This window comes from Boleophthalmus pectinirostris, unplaced genomic scaffold (genome assembly GCF_026225935.1).
Source record: "Boleophthalmus pectinirostris isolate CB_2022bp ecotype Guang Dong unplaced genomic scaffold, ASM2622593v1 HiC_scaffold_16, whole genome shotgun sequence".
Taxonomy (NCBI): Eukaryota; Metazoa; Chordata; class Actinopteri; order Gobiiformes; family Gobiidae; genus Boleophthalmus; species Boleophthalmus pectinirostris.
The window spans coordinates 10,258,519-10,283,301 of record NW_026571095.1 but is presented as its reverse complement, the minus strand read 5'-3'; the positions used below and the strand labels follow the sequence as shown (position 1 = coordinate 10,283,301).

Genomic DNA, 24,783 nt, shown 5'->3' with positions numbered 1-24,783 from the left:
GTTACTCAAACATGTGTGATTGAAAAAAAACACAACTCCAGGCATGTTTTGATGAAGTAACAGCATCATAACATGACTGAAAGCTCAGAAGAGTCATTTTAGTGTAATATAGGACCTTTAAAATGGGACTAAACACGTAAACGTAACAGAGCTGCTAAACTGGGCAGTATCTGGAGGACTAAAGGGGAGAGTAAGGGAGGAGGAGGGGTAAAGGAGGGTAGGGTCTAGACATAAAAGGAACAGTGTGATTCACAGAGCCCAGTGAAGGCAGTACAAACTTAGATTTAGGCATTTTAGACCAGAAAGCTGCAAATTGTTCTAGTTTACACATCAAAAACACACAAAAATTACTAGGAACAATAGATAATGCTATTAAAACACTATCAAAGTGGATTTAGTGTTTAGTTCCACTTTAGCTTCAGCAAATACAACAGTTAGAAAATCGTTGTCTATATCCTTGCATTGGCTACAAGTGCACAAGTACATAACATTATAGTGTATGTAAATAGTGTGTGTTGATAGTTTTGGAAGAAAGACAAAAAGTATGTAAAATTAATCTGTAGAACTGGTTGAGCATTGCTTGATGTTTATAGCCCATGACAGTTGCATTGCTCTCTGTTGGAAGCAATCTATTAGAAAAATGGTCGTATCCATGGCAACCTGCTTTTAAAAGTGCTTTTCACGAAGAGAAAAAAAGAGAAAGTTCAGCGGGAGACAGAGTGCCGCGAACTTACCTTCACCTGACATAACAGTTTCCAATAACATCATCAGCTACCATAGCATACACTGCAGTGTCCATGAATGCTAAATGTTATCAGGTAAATAAGGCTCTGCAGTTAATTAAATTCAGATAGTGGTTACAAATACAATATTGCTCCATTTCTATCGATACTTTACAGCTAATGTCGTCAACATTTCCTAGGGTTCTGAGCCACGGCAAGCCTTAGATGAGGTACAGGTAGATGACTATGAAACGTAAACTCAAATTTTACTTATTCAGCAGCATACACACAATTCAGAAATTCCTAGGCGAGCTTTGGAAGGGGGTGGAGAGCTACAGGTTGGAGACCCCTGGTACTGTCACAAGCAAAATAATATCAACCAACAGTTTTTCAGTTTACTCTCACCTTTTTGTTGAAACTCACAACACCTAGACAAGACCATGAATGCTTGTATCGATCACAGGCTCAGTGATCAAAAGTATATCTATGTATCTGACCCAAACTACACTCACAAAACTCCAACAGCACGAGTTCATGTAAAAGCAGAAGAAGAAAAGTGCAGTGTATTTAAATGTAAAAAGTAAGATTAAACCCACACATATGTTCTCATGCTGTTGTTGCCTTATATAAATTCTTACAGTCAAAATAAAAAAATACTGAATACTAGGCGTGTAACGATATCCAAGTCTCACGATACGATATCGTAATGGTATTAACCTCACGGTACGATATTTATTGCGATATCATGGGAAAGCTCACAATACGGTGGAGAGGCTCACGATTAGGAATGTAAAAATATCAAAATCTCATGATAAGCATCTCGTGGTACAATATTTATTGCAATATTTTGTGGAGGTTAACAAAACTGTGAATATGCTACTTTTTCCTCTTAAAATGCCTTGACAAGATTTAATCCAAACAACTAAGACTTAAAAGTGCTTAGAACTGTTATTTTTTCTTGTAGTCTACACTGAAATGGAGCAAAGGATCATGGTCTATGTAGCTCCCTCTGTTTTTTTTTTTTAGCGATTGCTGCACCATAACTCTTCATTTAAGCAAAGAGACTTGTCATTCGATATATGTGATGATCCACGATATTATTGTGAGAACTTTGACGATACGATATCACCATATTTTGGTTATTGTTACATCCCTGCTGAATACTTAGAAGACTTTCACATTGACTTGCATTATATTATAGTGCAAATGGAGACAAGCTAGTGACAGAACCTCCACCAGAAAAGTTACACTGTCCACCTTTATGTACATGTATTTACTTACCACCTAACATAGCCTGTACCACTTTGAGTCACATATACATTCCATTCTCAGACACTCTCTATTATAAGCTCTGTACTTTCTATTTCGCTTGATTCCCCACATGCTCTACCTCTCTGTAAGTATGTTTAGTCTAGAGGGAGCTCACATATATGTCTCAGACTTCAGTCCCAGACGCTTGGTGCTGCTGTCCCTGGCCTCCCTTATTACCCATGATGCTGTGAGGGAAATGAGGTCAGTGAGTCACAGAGGAGCGGAGACGAGGGCCCCTGGGAGCCCCTCTGATACATCTGCACACTCCATTCTGGGGTTGTTCAAGGCTTCAAAGTACCTTAAACGGCTAATGCTTAAAGGTGCACTATGTAAGGTGTAAGGTTGCTTGTCTCCATGGTGATGTTATTTCTTTCCCTGGAATGTTTCACAGTAGGGCATTAAACATATCTCCCGTGCATTTGTTCAACTGCAGGTGTTTTATTGCTTAAAATACCTTAAAACATGGATTCTTACCATGTGCACGCTTGCTTCACCATAGATCTGACCATTAAGCTGTCTCCATTGTTATTGTCAAGGAATTTCGCCATGGAGACAAGCAGGTAGCGGGCCGTCCACCAAAAAAGTTACACAGTGCACTTATAATGAATAATGTGACTATGCCTATGTTCTAACCCATTATTTTACGGGGCAGGTAAAATGAAATGAATCTGGTTAAAATGCAGACTTTAGTTGTAATACAGTGAGTTGTAAGGTTCAGTTTATGAATTTACTTTTTGGATGATTCAACGAAAAGTACTCTGATTGTACTCTGTAACTGGTAGGGAAAACTGACTCTCGACCCCCATCATATTCTAGTTTAATCACGTTTCAAAAACTTAAAACTCAAGAAATACATCAATACTGAACACCAATTATGACACCACTTTAGAAAAAAGAATGTAATTTTCAAAATAAATCATAGTACTTTCTTTTCTATTACCATGTGGTCTTATATCTGCATAATTCAGGAAGGTAGGTTCCATAGTGATCCATGGGTCTATACTTATACTTGTTCTGATACAACTCAAGATAATTCTAAAACTATTCAGGAAAGTTTCGTTTCTGTCCTGTAGATGTGACTTTTTAGTATCAATACCTGCTCAAATTAGGATTTCAACACTAGTATTGATTAGTATCTGATTTCCAATACTTCTGACAACCCTATTCTTGATAACATCTGCACCAATTCTTCAGACCGATATGCCAGAATATATCAGGAAGAGTTGATGGGGAAATATATAAAATAACAAAACTATATTACAGGTCATATATTACACAAAATTAACTCTTGTGAGGTTTTAGTCATGTTATAATGGTGATACCTCTTCAAAAACATATGTGGAGTCATGTTTTGTTTCATTCACACATGTCTGAGTAACCCTTTATTATTAGTCTATATACATTTACAAAGCTCAAAATGCTCTGTTCCAACTTGTGATGACATGAAGTGCATTTTATTCAGTACAGATGGGAATTTCAGGGCTGAAATCATCCAAATGATTCTAGTGAAGGTGTATGAAGTTAAAAAACACAATGGAGCACTTCCTGTATTACCACATGACATCACAAGGTGGAACAAAGCGTTTTCTGTACGAGAGAATAATTCAGCTTAAATATGCAGGATTTGTGTGTTAAACATGCATGAAAGAAACAAACCACAACTCCAGGTATGTTTTTGATGAGGAAACAACATTATAACATACTGTAGATCCGAAAATAGTGCAATATGAGCCCTTTAAGCAGAGAAGCACTGAAAGACAATGCAACAATCATATCATAATCCAAATGTATAATGTTACTTCGCCCACTCATGACTCTTTTGGCATTCAAAACAAAACATCTGAAAATGAGAAAAATCTTAGCTTGTTGTCTTGACTTTTATAATATTATGACCACTGCCTAGTACCTACTGCAGTCAAAGAAAGTACTATATGGTAGGATTAAAGCCATATGGGACAAAAAGTTTTAGTTTTGCATAGTTTAGCCTGGAGAGGGGAGCTCAAGTGGTTCAAGTGGGTACTTATACAAAATCAAGGCTGTTGCTGTAGATTGTTGAAATATGTGAAAATATGCAGTTTCATAGCAATCTTACATATTTTTCTCACATTAAATATCACTTGGGGTTGCAGACTGTCGCATAATTGCTGTCAAATTATTCAGTTTACATCCAGGAATGTATTAGGTAATTATTAGGTAAATCAATAATTGTGATAAATCAGGTCACAATATAAAAAGATTAAAAAGTGCACCTTAAAGAGGGGGGATTTTACTTTCATGGGGTATTAGCTGATAACACATAACATGTTTAGATTGCCATGTTACCTTTTATTGTTTTGAAAATCCTATATTGCTGAAAACAACATAATAACATGTTTAATAAATTTCACTTTTGTTTTTGAAGCTCTGAGTCACTCTTCCCTTTGCTCTCCATGCCACTTCCCCTTCAGAGCGCTGTCACAACACAAAACTACCGAAAGTACTGTACATCATGTCAAAACTGTGCACAGTTTTGTTGCATGCTTTTGTAAATTTATGGAAAAATGCCATGTGGGAGCTTGAATAATGTAGGCTTGTGAGCTGAGCATTGCACAGAATCTTACAGCTAAGTGTAAGGAGGGTTCAAATAGGGCCTGGGAGAGAACTGCTAATTTACTGAAATATGCGTGGATGAAATGTAGGGGGACCACATTATAATATGGCAGAAAGCTCCATTAATATCATCAATTTTGCATAATATTGCCTCTTTAAGTTCTACAAACAACCACTCTAGACATTTGCCCACTTTTGTAGATGTTTTGAAACTGTTAACCACCCAAACTTAGCCCCCGTGAGCTTCGATATGGGTCTGGCAGTGCCAATACCCTAACGTGTTGCTTCTCCCAGCCCACGAGCCATGGTGGTACTATAGGCCAGCCCTCTCTCTCTGTCTCCCACATGCTAACTTTGCTGCCAGTGGCCAGCCTTGACCACTAGGCCCTACTCCTACACAACTATGGAGCTTCAGTGGTTAGGTAACACTGAAGAGACTGCACTGGTGGGGGTGTAAGACAGGAGGAGCTGTGGGTAGACTGGCAACTTACTGACTGGTGATGGTACTGGGCAGGCAATTATTCAAAAAAAGACATGGAGAGAGCTTGACAATGATACGTCTAAAAGTGGGATAGGAGTTTTGAATGCAGGTAGCATTGAGTTGTTATGGTTTGTTATGGTTGTTAAAAGTATAGAAAATTGGATACTAATCAATATTCAAACTAGTATCAAAACTAGACATGCATTTGAGCAAGTATCAATACTAAAAAAAAGTCACACTCACAGTATAGAAATGAACCTTTCCTGAATACCTTTAGAAAAACTTGAGCTGTATCAGAACAAGTGTAAGAACACACAGACTAGTATACGCCCAAGGACCACTATGGAACTGCACTACTGGGACGACTGAGAGATTACACAAACATAAAGCTGGATGGTAAGAAAGTAACACGATTTAATGTTGAAAATACAATTCAGTTGTCTAAATTATGTTTTTTTTATCATCGTCAATGGTCAGTGGAATTGGTATTGAGTAATTCTTTAGTATGGAAATTATACAATAATAAACAATAATACGTGTTGTTGCAATATAAGCATATACTGTAATGCAATATAATGCAATATAATTTGGCAATAGGGAATTTTAGCCACTATAACAAATCAGTTATATTGCTTTTGGATTTTTTCTGACTACTAAATATTGGGCTGATCATTCATTTCAAATTGGTAGAACAGTAGTTATAGATACAAGACATTTAGTATTACCTCTCACTGCAGCAGATCAAAACATCAGAATCTGACACAAAGTTCAAGATATAGAACTATAGACTAAGAAGAACAATAATACATTAGCCTTTTGTAGCAATCTTCCAGAAGCTCAAAATCGCTTTACAATTTGGTGAATCATTCATTCACTCCACACTCAGTGGTGATAAGATGCTATTATAGCCACAGCTACCCTGGGTCAGACTGACATCACTCATGCACACACTACATTCATACTAGGCAATGTGGGTCAAGTGCCTTGCCTAAGGACACAACAACAGTTTCTACCACTGGCGCCCCACTGTGGCACCTGGAATTCTCAGTGGTCTCCCATCCAAGTACTAATCAGGCCCAGCCCTGCTTAGTCTCTGAGATCTGACAGGATCAACCTTTGGCAACAAGGTTTGGCCACACTGACAAAAACATAAAGCAACATTCAATAAGTGGAGATTTAGGAGTTTTTTAACTGAATAAATCAAATGATTATGTTTAAATCAAATACTTTTGCAGTGTTGATCAAAATGGAAAAGTTCACAATCACAAATGTATGATGCTATTGAGTTTCACTGTGGAGTGGATCACAATTTGTTCCAATAAAATTCCACTCTCCATACACAGACTTTATTTAAACCTGGGTTGATCTATGCACATGCTACGCAAGCAATCAACCTCTCTCTAAAACCACCAAGTTTCTCATTTGTCTCCGAAGCCCCTGCAGTTACAAAGAGGGCCCACACTACATCATTTTGACTTGGTTAGATGTGTGGAAGTTGATGAGAGAGGAAGCGAAGAGAAGAGTGCGTGCTGGATTTGAACTGACACCTACACAGGAGCAGGTTCATATTCCAATGAGCACTAAGGCAGGAGAGATGTGCCCACATGCCTCCCCCACAGTGAGCCGAGCTGCTTCCAACCACCACCACATGCTAGCTCCCCACTCTCCTGCCAGCGCCCAGGCACCAGTACAGTACAGGGCTCCAACGCAAATAAGGTCCACACGCAAAGAGAGGTCAAAACCCAGTAAGATTTATCATGAATCAGATTTGAGTATACCTTTGTACCATTAAACATATCATTCAGACCAGATAGAGTACTGTTTGACTAATTTGAATTAAGGCTGAAAGGTGAATTGCAGTCGAATTGAAATTGCAATCAAAGGCTGACAGTTTTTCGTATTGTGATTTCCTCCACAAACGACAAAACATTCTACTAACCTTGAAGTTTAGATCTGTACAAACATGCTCTGAAATGTTATTCTTGTATTAGTTTGTCTTTGTACATTTCAGTCTTTTTGTCAATTCTTCTGGATGCGTTTCAAGGTGAACTTTTAACAGAATCGTATTATTTAAGCACAAAGCTTGTCAGAAAAATCACAATTCTATAGTTTCCCCAAAACATTCGGCCTTACTTTGCATTAATATCATGGTATATATGACTTTAAATGATATTATTGGTATGAACCTAACAGATATACACTTAATACTGAAGGTGATTTAAGGTTTGGAATGAATGGATTTGATCAAGATATATGGGATTTCAAACACCAAGAGCTCTTCCTGTAGGGGGCGCTGTGACATGAAGCCTTTCTGCAGGATACAGTCTCAACAAACAGAAAATAAAAATCCAGGTGTGACTTTGATGTGCAAACTAAATTATAATATAACACAATCTCTAATTATTAGCTCTGTCCATGGTCCTGAACAGACCAGATTAAATTAGCACACACTTCTTAGCATATTTCACACATTATTTACATAAGGATCTTTTGGTGAGAAGGTGAGGGGGACTGCTTGTAACAGATAGTGCATAGTTTCATATTGCAATGGAAAGTATAAACTAGTCGTCAGCCATTATGTTGACAAACTTAACTAAAAATAAAACACTAATTTACAACTTGGGCACCATGCAAAAGTTCAGCCCACTCTTCTGTTATGGTTTATGACAATCAAACACAATGCAGCCTCTTCCTGACAAAACAAAAAAAAGTTATACACAAGTAGCCAGACTCAATCAACTCAAGTTTATACAGAAAAACTAATAAATGTCAAAATGATGTAGATGAGTCTGAAATGTCTCTTTAATGCAGACTTTCTTTTAAGAGCTGTTTTTTCTAGTGACAAAGGAAGGCGCTGTCCATGGTCCTGATCAGGCTATACGCAGCCTATTTGCACACACGTTTGTTACGCAAAGTGAATGTGTGGGGTGCTTCAAAGGGCACATCATGCTCATTTATACTGTACAAACTTTATGCAAAAGTACTTAACACAGTGGAAGGATATGGCCACTCGATGATCCGCCTCGCGTATTTCCGTATGATGTTGTCCTCCGCGAAGATGAAGAGCGACCTGTTGACGGTGAGGCAGTTCTGCCGGTGGGGCACGGGGTTGTACAGAGCCATGGTCCGGGCCCGCTGAGCCTTGGCTTGCTTCATTGAAGCGGTGAGTCCCGCAGAAGCAGCGGCTGCGTCCTGACCATCTCCCCCGCGCTCCAAGTCGCCATCCCCGGAGTCCACGGTACTAGGAGCCGTTTCGTCTCCGAAGCGAGCCATTCTACAAAGAAAAAAACAAAAACAAAAACGCGAAAACAGATTCACAAAAAAAAGAAAAAAAAAAGCGACCAGGATCCCGCCAAAAAGTCGCTATATCCTATTCCATTATCAGTTCACTTTGCATAAAAGTCACCCATAGACCTGGGATCAGGTGCTTCCAGCGTTATCCCATATGTTGAACACAGCGTTACGCACAACACGAACTAACTTTTAACACGCCTTGGTCCAAGTAACCTATTCAAAACATCAGCGAAAGCCGTTTTCAAGGACTGTTCTGCCGTCAGCAACCCGCAAAGGGCACAAGTCTTCCGCTAAAACTGTGGCCAAAAGTTTACGCATCTCCCCGAGTTGGCGCCAGCGGGAAGAGGTCATTTACAAAGGAAAGTTCCTCTAAACAAAGCGGCAGAGATGCTGTAATCTCTAGATCGCGATTATCACTTGGTGGATATTATCAGCAGCAGTAGCAGCCAGCATTTGCACAGTTAGCCCCCTCCCACTATGTTTCATGATGGCGATTTCCAAATTGATCTGAATGAAGAGTGGAAGACAGAGATGGAGGAGGGACCGTATATGTGCAGGTTTCCATGGTGATTACAGTTTGCTTATGGCTGAGAAAGAAAATGGAGAGAAAACATCCCCTTATACTAAAAAAGGTTCAAGGTTGCGTGGGTTAGTGCGGTTTAAAAGCATTATGTAAAAATGCTTGTGGGTGCTAACGCAAAAGGCGTGCGAAAGCATAACTTAACATAAACAATGGGCAACAAGTGGAGACACGAAGCTGTAGGAGCAGTGAAAGTGCGTTATTGATAACTCATAACGGGGCCTATGTCACTGTCACCATCGGAAAATTCAGACACGATTAGAACCGTCAAAAGTGGGCCATTGTGCTAATATTGGAGTAAAGTCTGGTGTAAAAATAGCGCATGAAATAGATTTTAGGGCTGCTCCCTTTTTGAGGCAGAGAGAGAGAGAGAGAGAGAGAAGGTGGAGGAGGGAGACAGCAGAGAGAGATAGAGAGAAAGAGACAGAGAGAGAGACTGAGAAAGAGGGATGGAGGAGGGAGACAGCAGAGAGAGATATAGAGAAAAAGAGAGGGGGGGGGGTCCTCTTCACACCACAAGTGAGACCTCGTTAGGCAGTGGGCTCTCTCTCTCGCCCCATCTGCCGTTCTGCTCGCTCCCCCACTGCTTCCTGAAGATGACCATCTCACCCCCCACACACTAAATACTACTGGGCCATCAGTGCACAGGTTTTTGAGTCAGGTAGTGACATACTAACCTTGTTATGGTGCTGGGGTCTTCTATAATGTAAAGGATGCCATTGGATTCAACTCTCCAGCAGTGGCTAATATATTGTGAAAGGGATGAGCAGATGTGGGATGTAGATGCTGTGTTAAAGTTTGAGTCACTGGGTTGTTCATAAATGTCAGTGTGTAATATGAGTGTACTGTTAAAGGGCCTATATTAAGCTGTTTTCTGATCTATGTTATAATGTTTTTTCCTCATTAAAAACATACCAGGAGTTGTGTTTTGTTTCATTCACACATTTGACACACAAATCCTGCATATTTAGGTGTTCTTCTCTCAAACTGAAAACATTGTTCGACCTTGTGATGCCATGTGGTATTACAGGAAGTGCTCCACTGTGTTTTTAAAACCACAGACACTTTCACTAGAATGATTTGGATAATTTCAGACGAGGAATTGCCAATCTCTACTGAACTAAAGGTAAAAGACTGTTAGCTATTAACTTGAAAACTATCACTACATGACATCACAAGGTGGAGATGTCGACAGACCAATAATGCCTACATATGCATGTCAAACGAGTGAATAAAACAAAACACTATAGGTATGTTTTTGATGAGGTAACAACATTATAGCATGACTTAAAAGATCATAAGAATCAATTTTGTGTAATATAGGACCATGATGTGCGCAGAGGACATTTTCTGATCAAATTCATTTTTACACTTTACAGATAGTTGACGATCATCTGGTGCAAAGACGAAATGAGAGGAGAAAAAAGTTTTTTCTGAACTTTTGCAGAACTTTATCAAAGGGATCACAAAATGGTCAGAGTGCAAGTGAAAAGCAGTGGGTGACATGCAAAAAAATATATATCATGATTTTGAATTTAGCACTTGATTCATGAAAATGTAGTAATGTTATGGTTTTTGCAAGATGTACCCAAAGTCATCTGTTTCTTCTGAAAGTTCACATTTCATTGCAATTGATTAAATGTACCTCTCACTCACTTAGACCATGACTGAAGCTCACCAGTAGGCTGTGTTGGTTAAGAAAAGTGCCTGAGTATTCAAGAAAAAATTTGTGAATCACCACGATTTTACCAAAATAGCAGATCATCACAAGAATGACAAAATGATTATATTTTTATCACTATATATATTGCCCAACCCAACAACTGGCAATCCTTAGACATATTTCAAGACATATTTTTCACAAGATGGAATGCAAGATTGGGTTCACGAGAATAGGACAAGGTTAGATTTTGCCATAATTTTTAATAAATAAATCATGCAGTTTATTGTGTAATTTTGTACCCACAACTGTTGATTTATTTTATCTGCTGTCGTAACCTACCAGCATCAACATTTGTATGTGTATCAAACATAGCTCTCAAGATAATCTTTCACACTGTACATCTGACAAAGAACTATTGATTGAAACTATAGTCTTGTTTGACACATTATAGTTGTACTGTTGTTCAATATGCCCTGTCCTTGTAAAAAAAATAAATAAATTACATAATCTTGTGCAGGCCTGTCACGATTTTTAGATTTTTTGCCATGAAATTTTGAAGCACAGGCAAGAGAAATATTGTTGTAATTGATAATATTTAAAATACTTTATGTCACAGTCACAAAGTAGGATAATCCCAGTAAACTCATTTTGAAACAGACAGTATCATTAAAGGTGCTGTATTTTGCACATTTTACTCTTGTGAGCTTTTAGCCATGTTATAGTATCAGAAACATACATGGAGTTGTGTTTTGTTTCCTTCACACATGTTGGTATGTTTGTAGTCTGTCTACATCGCCAAAATTCAAACTGCTCTGCTCCACCTTGATGTCACGAAGTGGTAGTGTTCAAGTTAACAGCTCCTTTTACCTTTACTTCAATGGCAATCCCAGGGCTGAAATTTTCCAGATGATTCTAGAGAAGGTGTATGGAGTTTAACACAGCGGAGCACTTCCTGTATTACCACTTTACATCACACGGTGGAACAGAGCGTTTTCTGTTTGAGAGAAGAACTCAAGTCAATTTTGTAAGTACCGTGACAGGCCTAATCATGGTAATCTTATCTCATGAGATCTTGTCCCATCTCTAATCCTGTTCGAACATCTTTTAGATTCACTTCACTGTACTGCGAAAGTTTTGTACTACATCTCAGCAGTGACAGAAAATTGAAAACTCCACAGATCCACGTGAAATGAATGTTTAGTGAAATTAATTATCCAAATTGTCACAGGTACTTAAAAGGTGCACTGCGCAACGTTTCTGGTGGACTTTTCTGGTGATTGTCTCCATGGAAATGTTATCACTTTTTGTCTAGAATGTTGCACAGTATAAATTAAACTTATCTATCACAAGGAAGACAAGCACTACGCTATATTAGATCTGTGAAGAGTCTGGAGGAACTGCTTTATTTTTGAGCAATACAAACACACCCGTAATGAATAAACGCTAGATGGATAATGTCATACCATGAAACAATAACAAGCAGGTGGCGGATCCTGCACCACAAAAGTTACGCAGTGCACCTTTTAGCTTGTGCCTGACAGTCTGGTCTCAGGTAGAAAGCTGTGTGTAGTGTACTGTAGATGGGCACTGAGCTACGCGAGGACGGGGGATTGAGAACGCATGCAGCCAGCACAGTGTCAAATTTATGCTTGGCAAAGAAGTCGAGATCTGGGGGCAGGAGGAGAAAAAAATAAAAAAGGAAATAGATTTAACAGGATCTATGAATAAGCCCTTAACTAAGCTCCCAAAACTGCTGCTTTCTCCTAATCTGCGTGGGGTGGTACCTCATGCAAAACAGGCCGGCAACTCCAGCCTGAAGAACGACCTGTCAAGTGGAGAATTTCAAAGCAGTATATAATTAACAGATTTAAACACCGCATTTACTGGCGTCTTATGTAAAAGTGCTCATTACTCCCAAACAACAAACAAAAACATATCGCCATCATCTTTTGCAAACAGTGCGTCGACTATTTCTTTCTAGCGCTACCGTGTCTAGCTGGCTTTGCTGTTGTTTCCATAGCGACATAGCTCTCTCTTCTTCCATTCCTACTTCTTTTCATCCTGCCAACAAAAGCCCTGTTGCACAATAGTAGCAGTGATCGTCTTCCTGCAGAAAGCTACTTTATCCAGCTACTCCCCCCTTCGGAGCATAGGTCCCTTGCAAACAGACAATTGAACTTGAAATTGCACTACAACACTGGCTGTAATCCACACCACGCACACAAGTGACCACACGTGTTTGTTTAAGCAAAGCCTGGGGTTGGTTCTGCTTGTTGCCTGCGGTCTACTTCGGAAAATAGCTTTGGAAATTGGACTCGAAAAGTGGAGAAATTCATTGTTTGGAATTGGGGTGGCTTTGTGCATGTCTTACTACTGTGTTACTCTATTTTCTGATTTGTATTATAATGTTGTTTTCTCCTTACAAACATACCTGGAGTTTTGTTTTGTTTCATTCACACATGTTTAACACACAAACTATGCAGATTTAGGCGGAGTTCTTCTCTTAAATTGAGGCTGAGTTCTTCTCTTAAACATAAACTCAAAAACACTCTGTTCCACCTTATGCTGTCATGTGGTAATACAGGAAGCACTCCATTGTGTTTTTAAACTCCACACATTTTACTTGAATCATTTGACTAATTTCAGCGATGGAATGGATATCTCTACTGAACTAAAGGTAAAGGTAAGGTAACTGTTAACTTGAAAACTAACACTACATGACATCACAAGGTGGAACAGGGCATTTTGAGCTCCTTTTTAGATGTAGACATATAATAAAGGATTACTGAAACACGTGTGAATGAAACAAAACAAAACTCCAAGTATGTTTTTGATGAGGTAACAGTATTATAACATAAGTTGAAGCTCACAAGAGATAATTTTCCATATTGTAGGACATTTAAATATCTTAGAAAGAAGTAATCATGCTTAATTATAATTTATATATCACTGCTAAATCTTAAAGACTCACTACAAAACTTTTCTGGTGGTGGGCGGCGCCTCCATTATGATGTCATGCTGTTATTTAAATCCATTGTTAATTAAATCTATTTAGTATTTTTTCTAGAGTTGTCAGACTATCTAAAAACTTTTTTGTCTGCGTTTGCTAATATATACATTGGGTCACCATGGTAACTGCTGAACATTCCGGCGCAGAGATACATGTAGAACACCCCCCAGCGTGATGTCAATGTCACAAGCATCAGTAGAAGGACTTTAAGGCTCAATGGAAAGGGAACTGACCCATGAACTACTTGCAGATACATTTTCAAGTTTGTGCCCAGATGCGGGCCTTGTGCTTTTACCACTCGAGGTAGATTCAGTGACTTGGTTTTTTGTCCCTTCTGCTCAATATTCAGTATTTTTCAGCGGATCAGTAAAAAACACATCAGTGGGTCAAAGCTAAGGTTGCAGATGACACACAGTTAATGGGCATGCTCCTTTGTGCCAGGCAGAACTCTGAAGAGTATTTATGTAATTCTGCGCAGGTTTTTTTTTTTTTTCAAACCGCCATCGCCGACAGGAGTGGTTTTAGCATTTATTTTTCTCTCTGTTCCCTAGCAACCGACATCTTCTAGTACCGAGTTATGTCTGTTTAATTTGACCAATAACCATCGCTTATATCACCGCACATCGAAATGGCAGGGAGATTACCAAGGTTTCATTTCTATGTGCACGCTGGAAGGAAGACACTGAGAGGGGAAATTATATTAGAGTCAATGCGTTCACCTGGTATATTAAAAAAAAAAACTCTTTGCTTAGGTATTTCTATGATTAAATGTTCTCTTATCTTTACATTTCGTTCTACAAAATGAGATTTGCTTCATAGCTTTAGATAAATATAGCAGGCCCTGTATGCCACTTCCCTGCTGTGTCTCTACTTTGATTCCCTGGCGTCCCCTAGAGGACAAAGTAGCACAGTGCAGCCAATATTTCAATACAGTCTACACCAGTCTTGTACAGTAAAAATTCACAGGAACATATTTACATGTTTCTTTATCTGATTAATTATGAAAAGGGTAATCAACTTTTTTTTTTAACATATCTCTTTGCTTACTTAAAGGTGCACTGTAAATTTTCTGATGCAGGGTCTGGCAGCTGCTTTTCTTCATAGAAATTACAGTTCTGCCTTGAATGTTCCACAGTATGGCATTAAACATTTAACCAGCATTTGTTTGTTTTGTTTAATTGCAAGTGTTTTTATTGCTGAAAAAGACCCTGAAAAACATGTTGTGAGCGGGCCTACCTCTCCAGAGATCTGACCTGTAACTTGCTTGATCATGCCACCTGTCTGTCTCCCTGGTGTTAGATAAGTATAATGTGACACTGTGGAACATTCCAGGCAAAGCATCGCCATGGAGACAAACAGACGGCAGATGCTCTAACAGAAAAGTTACACAATGAAACGTTATCAGGAAAGTTACACAATGTGCCAATTTTGCAAGTGAAAGCAAATATAATGCATTATACATTTTATTCAGCTTTATGCAATCAGCTACAGGGTCATAATGATCATTTTGGGGGGCACCATTCTACTTTAATAATTTCTCAATGTATGTATTTAATGTAACTTTCTTGATATACACTACCAGTCAAAAGTCCATGATTACTTAAATTGCAGACCAATGGCATCAAATCAACTCAAAACTTATTAGATAAACAAAAATATTAAATAGCCACCCTTTATTTTGATCACTGCTTTGCACCTTTGACATTTCTTGACCCTGACAAGGTGCCTCTGTGAAGTGTAAACCATTTCAGGAGACTTCATCGTGAAACTCATTGAGAGTCCAGGGTTTTGCAACACTGTCAACAAAGCAAAGGATGGCTACTGTGAGGAATTTAAATATAAAATATAAAACATTCACTTGCGTTATTTTGCTTTTTTACTTTGCATAATTCTATATATCTTACACCACATATTTGATGTCTTATCTAAAATGCAGAAATTAGAAAACATCAAATGAGAGGGTGTGTCCAAACTTTTGACTTTAGCTGTGTTTTGTTTAAAATAAAATCTATTGTGATCCATTGCTCATAGAAGGCTCTCTATTTGACATTATACAAATGTTAGTTGCTAGTCTCTGCTGTTCTGAACTACTATTGCACACTTTAGTACTGTCATTTTATCATTTCACTTTTAATATAATGTATATAATTCAAAAAACAAGCCAAAGTAATTCAATCCCTATTCCTATTTCTCTCTATTGCTTTTGTTTGGGTGTTTCTAAAAACATTAGCTGCTTGTAGAGCCATGCCAGTGTCACAGAGGCTCCACTGCTGTGAGAGAGGTCAGCGAAAACTTCAGTTGTGCAGATGGTTCATATAATAGACTTTAACAGCCTTTTAATAATAATAATAGGACTGATAGATAGTCCATATTTTAGTCCAGACGGTAACAAGAGCCTGTCCTGGGGAGTGCTACACTTGTGGGTTGGATAAATACGGAAAAAAAAATTAAAAATATGAAGAATAAAAGTGCTGGTGATACCTTGTACAGTATCTAACAGTAACTCCCACTTGTAGTATTTTTAGAAGCCCAGTTAGAAGCTCACTTAGTCATTTAGTGTCATTTCACTGGCTCCATTAGGGCTAATAACGCCTTAATTGCTCCAGTCTGCTTCTCTGAGCTGGGAGTGGACAGGAATGTACCTTCAGAAAAAAATAAGTCATACTGTATATAATAATGTTGCGAATAAAAGGTTAATATTTGCAAAAATTTCCTTTTTGAAATTTTAACTCTAAAAAATTATGGTGCAATACAGTCTTATATCTTTATTCTTTCCCCTTACGCCATATAAAGGCTTTGTGTATTTATAACTGAAATGAGACGCTGTTTCTGTTTTAAACACTTAAAACTTTAAAGATCCTATATTATTCAAAATGGATTCTTGTGAGCTTTAAACCATGTTAGAATATTGTTACCTCAAAAACATAGCGGCAGATGTGTTGTTTCATTCACACATGTTTGAGTAACTCTTCATTATTAGTCTGTCCACATCTCCAAAGCTCAAAATCACATCAGTAGGTGGTGTGTTTTCAGTTTGAGAAAAGAGTTTAATATGCAGGGTTTGTGTGTTAAACGTGTGTGAATGAAACAAAACTCAGGTCCAGGTGTGTCTGTAATAAGAACAACATTATAACATATCAGAAAATAGCCGTTGAATTAATGTTTAAATTTATCACTTGTATTTCGATATATTGTGATGGCCCATGATATTATTGTGACATTTTTGGTGATATATCATGATATTTCGGTTACTGGTACAACCCTAGAGACCACCCAGTAATTCATCCCCTTAAAGAGCCCATATAACCCTAACCCTAACCCTGCCTATTCACAACTGTGTTTTCAAACTCCATACACCTTCACTAGAATCATTTGGATAGTTTCAGGACTGGAATTCCCATCTCTATGAAAGTAATTAAAAAGTAGGTGTTTACTTGAAAATTACCACTACATGACATCCCATGGTGGAACAGAGCATTTCTAGCTTTGGTGATGTAGACAGACTAATAATAAAGTATTACTCAAACATGTGTGAATGAAACAAAACACAGCTCCGGGTCCACTTCTGATGAGGTAACAACATTCTTAAAGGTCACAAGAGTCAATTCTGCATAATATAAGACATTTAACTGCTGTTTCTTCAGAGTTGGTACTTGACGCAAGAATTTTGGAAAAAGAAATAATTATATGATTTTGGCCACTTCGGCAATCAGCAATGCAATGAAAATGTACAAGAGCGGCACGTGTGATGAAGAGGACGAGAGGAGAGGTGGAGAGCTCATGGAGTGGGTGGTGGAGGCAGGAAACGCAATGGATTATGGGAAAAACAACAGGGGCGGGGGGAGGCTGGGGGCTCAGGGGTTATGTTGATAAAGTACCTCTTCAAATTCAAGAGCTGGGAGGCTGATAATCAGAGAAATGCGCATGTTGAGTTCAGGAGTTCAAAGTTACTAAGTTGTGATTACAGGAAACAAAATAATACATGCAAACTGCTATTGTGGTCCATGTATGGATATGACTCATCGCCATATGTTTGACTGTTACATGTGCCGAAATCCCTTTGTATCCAAGCAACAAAGCGCCATACATTCAATGGTCAATCACTTGAACCTCTCAATCACAGGCCAGTTTTCAATTGCCTGCTTCAGTGTTTGTCCAAACGAATAGGGGAAAATGGTAGCGTATTATTGTAGATACACTCAGGGTCACTGGATAGAGCTAACCTTTTTATCAAATACTCAATAACAGGGTAGAATACGAAAAAGCATAAAAATGGAAATACACAAATTTTGCCACTCAAACCTTTCATTAAAGTAGTTTATAAGTAGTAATTTAAGTGTAATTGTAGGGTGCAAATAGTTTATACTAGAGATAGAAAAATATATTAGTTGGCTGATCTGTCAGGTCAATATTTAGAACAACTTTTTGAATGTACATGAAACATTATTTGAACACTTCATGCTGACAGTTATTGGATTTATCTAGCCCCTTTGACATTGATTATTAATTTGCTTTTTTTTTTTGTGTGTGTTCTTTTTCTTTTTTGGTCACAGGTTATGAAAAAAAAAAAAAGATGTCGATCTATAGTTTAGTTGTAAAGGTAAGATCTTCAGTGAACTAAATGAATAAATTTAAAATTCACTCAGGTTTTTAAACTTTCTTCTTGCAAATACCTGAATGAGAGTTGTGCTTGTTAAAATATTTGGTATAATATCAAAATAAACCTTTAATAGCCATAAGAAAGCATGAAGAAAGATTTCATTAATTAATAATGAACAAATAGTTGAAATGATTTGCCCTACTTAATTAATACCCTAACCTCTTAGTTAAGTAAATACTAAGCTCACACATGTAGAATCTATTTATTTTTGGATAGCCCTTTGAGATGAATCAAGGAGCTTTTTTCAAGGGGGTCCTGAATCATCATCCCTAAGGGAAAATTGGATTTTCAGAGCTTTTAACCGTATTATAATTGTTTCCCCTTTTCATTTGGCCTCTTGAAGTTGTATTTAGAGTGATTCATGCATGTTTGAGTCATCTTTATTCTCCTGTATTCAAGACGTCACTGCTCCAACTACCCCCGTTTTCACCACCATGGGTACATTGCCAACTTCCAATTTCATTTTCTTAATCGGTGATATGCGTAGGATTCAGCAGCATCGTGTAGCCATTTTGGTACAAATGAAAAAAATACATTGGTCGCTAGTGTGATCTCAGCGGACATGCTTCTTTTAAGTTGTTTTAGATAAATTGTTATTGTTATATTGCCATACTGTTATATATTTAAAATGTTTAAATTGTCTTTCTTTGTTCATGCTATTATTACATATAACACTACACCAATAGGTAAAGGAAGTTATGTTCAGTAGTAGATTCACCAAGAATAAAATAAGAGGCATGTTTAACACACAGACTCTGCATATTTAGGCTGTGTTCTTCTCTCAAAAGGAAAACACTCTATTCCACCTTGTAGTGTCATGTGGTACTATAGGAAGTGCTCCACTGTGTTTTTAAACCTTATACACCTTCATTAGAATCATTTGGATCATTTCTGTCCTGGAATTGCCAATCTCTACTGAACAAAAGGTAAAAGGAGCTGTTAACTTGAAAACTACGGCTTCATGACATCACAAGGTGGAACAGAGCTTTATAGATGTAGACAGACTAATAATAAAGGGTTACTCAAACATGTGTGAATGAAACAGAATACTTTGTCTATGTTTTTGAGAAGTTAAGAGCATTATAACATGTGTTAAAGCTCACAAGAATCCAGTTTGTGTAACACAGGACTTTTAACTATGAACATGCAGCAACAAATCTTCAGCAGAACGTGACATTCATAGTGTATTTTTAAACCATGCGGCATATCTTTTTACACTGTTATTTGATGCTGTTCCGTGGAGACTTATCATCTTTACACATAGATTTAAAAAGGCGCTCTCTCCTTTCTACTCACTCCCACTCCTTTCTGCGAGCCTGCGGCGTGCTCTGGATCTTGTGTGCTTGGTGAGCCATGATCACATCCTTTTGCTCCACCAGCCCCCCCCTCCTGCGGCGACCGCTGTGGGGGCTCAGGGACCCCGAGCCCTGGTCTGAGTCGTCCCGGGGGGCTAAGTCGAAGCTGGCTGCCCGGGGGGGAAGGCTCAGGTGCTCTGGTCCAATGTTGGGAACCTGTGATTAAATAAGGAAAACAGTTAACATGATGATGCACAATGTTACGTTTTGGTTCATTCATACATGTTTGAGTAACTTTTTATTATCTGTCTATATCTCCAAAGCTCAAAATGCTCTGTTCTACCTTGTGATGACATGTAGTGGTTGTTTTCACGCTACCTTTAACCTTTAGTTCAGTAGAGATTGGCAATTCCAGGGCTGAAATGATCCAAATAATCCTAGTGAAAATGAATAGAGTTTAAAAATACAGTGAGGCATTAGCACATGACATCACAAGGTAGAAGAGTGTTTTTTTGTTTAAGAATAGAACTCTAAATATGCACGGTTTTTGTGTTAAACATGTGAATGAAACAAAACACAACTCCAGGTATATTTGTGATGAGGAAAATAACGAAATATGGGCCCTTTAAGAAGTTAATATAGTAATCGTGCTAACATTTAGAAGCAAAGCGTACTAATTTTAACAAAGGAAAGAGCAGTGATGGCAATAATACACACACCCAAATCACCAATTTAAACCATGTGCTTGGTCCTATTATGTCATAACATTATTCATTCATTCATCTACTCAATTGTAAAACATCCTTAAATAGCTCATTCTCTTTTAAATCTATTATCGGTACGTTTATTCAATTTTTCTACAGTAGATGGCACATGTAAACCTGGGAAATGGGCCTTCAGACTCACCTGTGCTCTCTGGTCTTTATCTGTCAGACCAAAGCTGGCACACAGTCAAACAGCAGTAACATAGGCAGCATCTAGTGGTGATATGTGAGAATACAACAGGGCCTGGTCTACAAATGGTAGCTGTGTACTTTGTCTCTTGTTACTCTAAAAATCCATGGATTAATTGACAAATTTTTTGTTTTTTGTGCATGTAAACACACAACAAAAATCTGATCTAACGACTGTGTTATTAGACTGTTACTGGTCATGTGAAAGTACCCAATGTGAATAAAGTGAACTTCTCTCAATCTGTCCTATTTTTCCTCACAATAACACAACATTTTACACACTGTTACTACCTGCAGTGAGCACGAGCGGTTCCCTTGGGCCAGACCGGGGCGGGCAGTGGTGGGGCTCCTCCGCCATGGTTCTGGTTCAGGGAGGGACAGGGAGGACTGGACTCGAGCCTCACTGTACCCGGGCAGTGGGCGGAGACTGGCAGCGAGTGGAACGTGCAGGGACTGGTCTGAGTTGGTGAGCATCTTGAAGGCTGGGCGCTGGCAGCCTCACCATAGCGCTATAAATAGAAAGAAAAAGGCAGCCATTGATTAGAGAAGAATGGCTATGACTAGTGCAATACAGCAAATATGTGGTAACTCATTGTCTCCCGTTGCCATGGCGCCCGGTGTCAAAATACTGAAATGTCCACCCTTTTGTGTTGTTTTAATCAGAGGGGAATTATAACAAAAAATTAAGGGGCTGGAAAAAATGAACAGAAAATGGCAAATACACTGGCAAATAGAAGAAAAGATAACAACATGAGGGTTGTCAGATTAAAAACACACAGCTGACATTACATTTGCATTTCTGTACAGTAAATATAAGTTACATTATTTTGCATTGCTTATTTCTGCCTATTAGGGCTGTAAGATTAATAACAAACAAATCAGAATCGCAATATTAAAGGAAGTAAAAGGCAAAGTACCACAAACAACAAAATATCCTGTGTTATTCTGCACAAAAACAGCTAACCCTGTAGTTTAGATCTGTTCAAACATGTTCTGAAATGTGATTCTTGCTTTAGTTTGTCATTTTACATTTCAGTATTTTTGTCAGTTCTGCTGTGAAGAAGATATTTATTTATAATAGGACTGTGTGAATCCTATTATAAACTGAATTCTATTGAAAATCGCAGTTCTTGTCAGAGAAATGACCATCAAATATTTTTCCATCTGCTCAGCCCTACTGCCTATACACCGTATATAGGTTTGAGAGGCTTAGAGGAGCCAAAACAAACTACTTACTAGAACTATAATTATACTCTTCATTATCATTTACTTTCTCGGTATTGATACTTTGCAGTGACATCACACTGGGGATGTTATACATGCATCTCTATTGGCAGTTGTTCAACAGTTACCATGGTGACACATTAGCCAGTCAGAAATACAAAATGGGTTTAAACAACACATTTTCAGGACCCTGTGATCGGTACAAGCGTTCATGGTCCCGTTTAGGTGATTTTCAACAAACTCCTAAATATGACTAGCTGAAAAACATCTCAAATCATCTCACCTGTTGTAGTCCCAACCAAATCAGCACTTTCTCATCAGATTGTTTTAAAATAAAGCTCAGATTAAGTCTAACTTGAGCTTCAGACAGAGCAGTGCCTTCAGTTAGCTTCACACCCAAGGAAATGTTGGTGACCTTAGCTGCATAGTATCAAAAATATCATCTTATTACAGTTATAGTAGTGGGTTAATGTCTTTAAAATACTGCTAAATTCATTCATCACACACTCCAAAGTTTGTAACAAAACCTGCACTGTCACAGATGCTTGTATTTATTTAATTTGTCGTTGAAGATGTGTAATTACTGCCTGTTGTCTAATTATCAGTCATGCACAATACAAAGCCTGGGGTCATAATAACACTTGCCTACTTCCAGCCATTCAATTACAATCTCAAACTCTCCATTGACCCATTTTTCCAAGTATTTGCTAAAAGTTCCACCTGGTGAATCTGGCACAGAGAAACACACCTGTCGACTTTTATCTATGTATTCATTCGTTTTTTTTTATCCTTTGGTTCTATATTACACTAAATTGACTCTCGTGAGCGTTAATTCTTGTTATAATGCTGTGACCTCCTTAAAAACAGACCTGGAGTTGTGTTTTGTTTCATTCACACATGTTTGAGTAACCCTTTATTATTAATCCGTCCACATCTCCAAAGCTCAAATCCAGGTCTGTTTGTGACGAGGAAAGAACATTATAACATAGATCAGAAAATAGCATAATATGGGCCCTTTAATCCTGAAAACTATAGTCCCTCTCCAGGCTGCACGTAGGAAGCACGATGCACAGTGTGATTGTCTGCAGAACAAAAACAAGTCTATTCATGGGGAACAATTGATTTAGAAATCTGCAACAAAAGCTACAAATTGTCCCATCTTTTTCTATCTTATTACCAACCAGTGCATATGTTACGAGGAGGAGACGAGGATTTCGATGATCACCCATGCAGAGACAGCAGTAGTAATGGTCCGAGTGGGTGGAGAGGAGGTCTTGGTATGTATAGGAAATGGGACAAGTCAAATTAATGGGGAAGACTTTTGTACTTTATGTCTGATTATGGCACCTTGTAATTTCTGGTAGTTAATGTTCTGGGTTAGTAATAAAGGGAGGACAGCTATGCCATTACATAGAAGCCCTCGTTGTACAATGGGAGGGAGTGGGGTTGTTATGAAGGACTGACTGGATATACTGTAGACTGTAGCATGTACTGTCTACTATAGGGTTGTCAAAAGTATTGGAAATCAGATACTAATCAATGCTAAAACTAGCATCAAAACTAGGTATTCATTTGAGCAGATATCAATACTAAAAAGTCACATTCACAGGACAGAAATGAAGCTTTCCTGAATAGCTTTAGAATGATTTTGAGCTGTGTCAAAACAAGTATAGGATCATGTAGACTAGTATATGCCCATGGACCACAATGGAAACTACCTGGACGACTGAGGGATTACACAGATATAAAACTAAATGGTAATATAAAAGAAAGTACTATGATGTTAAAATTACATTCTATTGTCTAAATAAAGAGTGTTTTTAATTATAATTGTGGTATCAGGATCAGTATTGATTTTGAAATTTTTGTATCATGAAAACACAAGCCAGGCTGGTGCTACCTAGTGCCTCGGCTCAATTTCATTTCTCTTCAGCAACTAGGTCAGGAATCAAAATACAATAGACAGTTCACAAAACCCCTGGAAGTGCAAGTTCAGGCACCAGCCAATCAGCGAAGAGTGATATATTCAGTGTTGTCAACGATTCTCAAGATCGAGGATTTAAAGTCGGAGTAAAGAGAACGTTTGGTAAATTTCATCAAGGGGAAAGACGTTATTGCCCTTCTTCCTAAGGAATTTGGGAAAAGCTTAATATACCAGTTAGCCCCGTTAGAGGCGCATTACATAACGTCACGACCAAATAGGAGCAACTGGTTAAATGATAAAAAGTACCCACCTACCATCGAGTGAACAAAATCTAAGGCTGCGAGGTCAGACGGTTTGTATGAAGTGAAATGAAGTAAAACCAGCTGATGAATCAGGCTAACACAAGTCCACCATTGGCCAATATTTGTTTCAGTAAGATATAGGTTTGGTTAGTTCAAAGAGTTCAAAGCATTAGGGGTGTAACGATATCCAAATCTCACGATATGATATCATCACGGTATGAACCTCACCGTATGATATTTATTGCGATATTATGGGAAAGCTGACGATATGGTGGAGAGGCTCATGATTAGGGATGCAACAATATCGAAAACTCTCAGTAATCTCTCATTTTCACGATATACATCTCACAGTACGATATTTACTGCGATATTTTGTGGAGGCTAACAAAACTGTCAATATGCTACTTTTTCCTCTTAAAATGCCTTGACAAGACTTAATCCAAAGAACTAAGACTTAAAAGTGCTTAGAACTGTTATTTCTTCATGTAGTCTGCACTGAAATGGAGCAAAGGTTCATGGTCTATGAAGTTCTGTCTTTTTTTTTAGCTATTGCTGCACCATAACTTCGCTCTTTAAGCAAAGAGACTTGTAATTCAATATATTGTGATGGTCCATGATATTATTGTGAGAACTTTGACGATAAGATATCACGATATTTCGGTTATTGTTACATCCCTACAAAGCATAAAAAATAAATATCCTGCATAAAAAGCTAACCTTATAATTCAGATCTATGCAAACATGTTCTGAAAATAGTTTCTCAAATTTGTATGTC

The 24,783-nt window shown here is 38.1% G+C and overlaps 1 protein-coding gene across 1 annotated transcript in view; it reads right to left on the bottom strand.

Annotated features, from left to right (window-relative positions):
- The window catches only part of cacna1eb (calcium channel, voltage-dependent, R type, alpha 1E subunit b), a 73,649-nt gene extending 52,617 nt beyond the window's left edge, over nucleotides 1-21,032 (bottom strand). Inside the window, exons 1-3 of the mRNA XM_055151906.1 lie at nucleotides 20,850-21,032; nucleotides 19,607-19,821; nucleotides 8,108-8,377 (exon numbers count right to left, since the gene is read on the bottom strand). Of these exons, the coding sequence (XP_055007881.1) occupies nucleotides 8,108-8,377; nucleotides 19,607-19,821; nucleotides 20,850-21,032 (668 nt within the window). The remainder of the gene's footprint in view (nucleotides 1-8,107; nucleotides 8,378-19,606; nucleotides 19,822-20,849) is intronic.
- Between the last annotated feature and the right edge of the window lie 3,751 nt (nucleotides 21,033-24,783).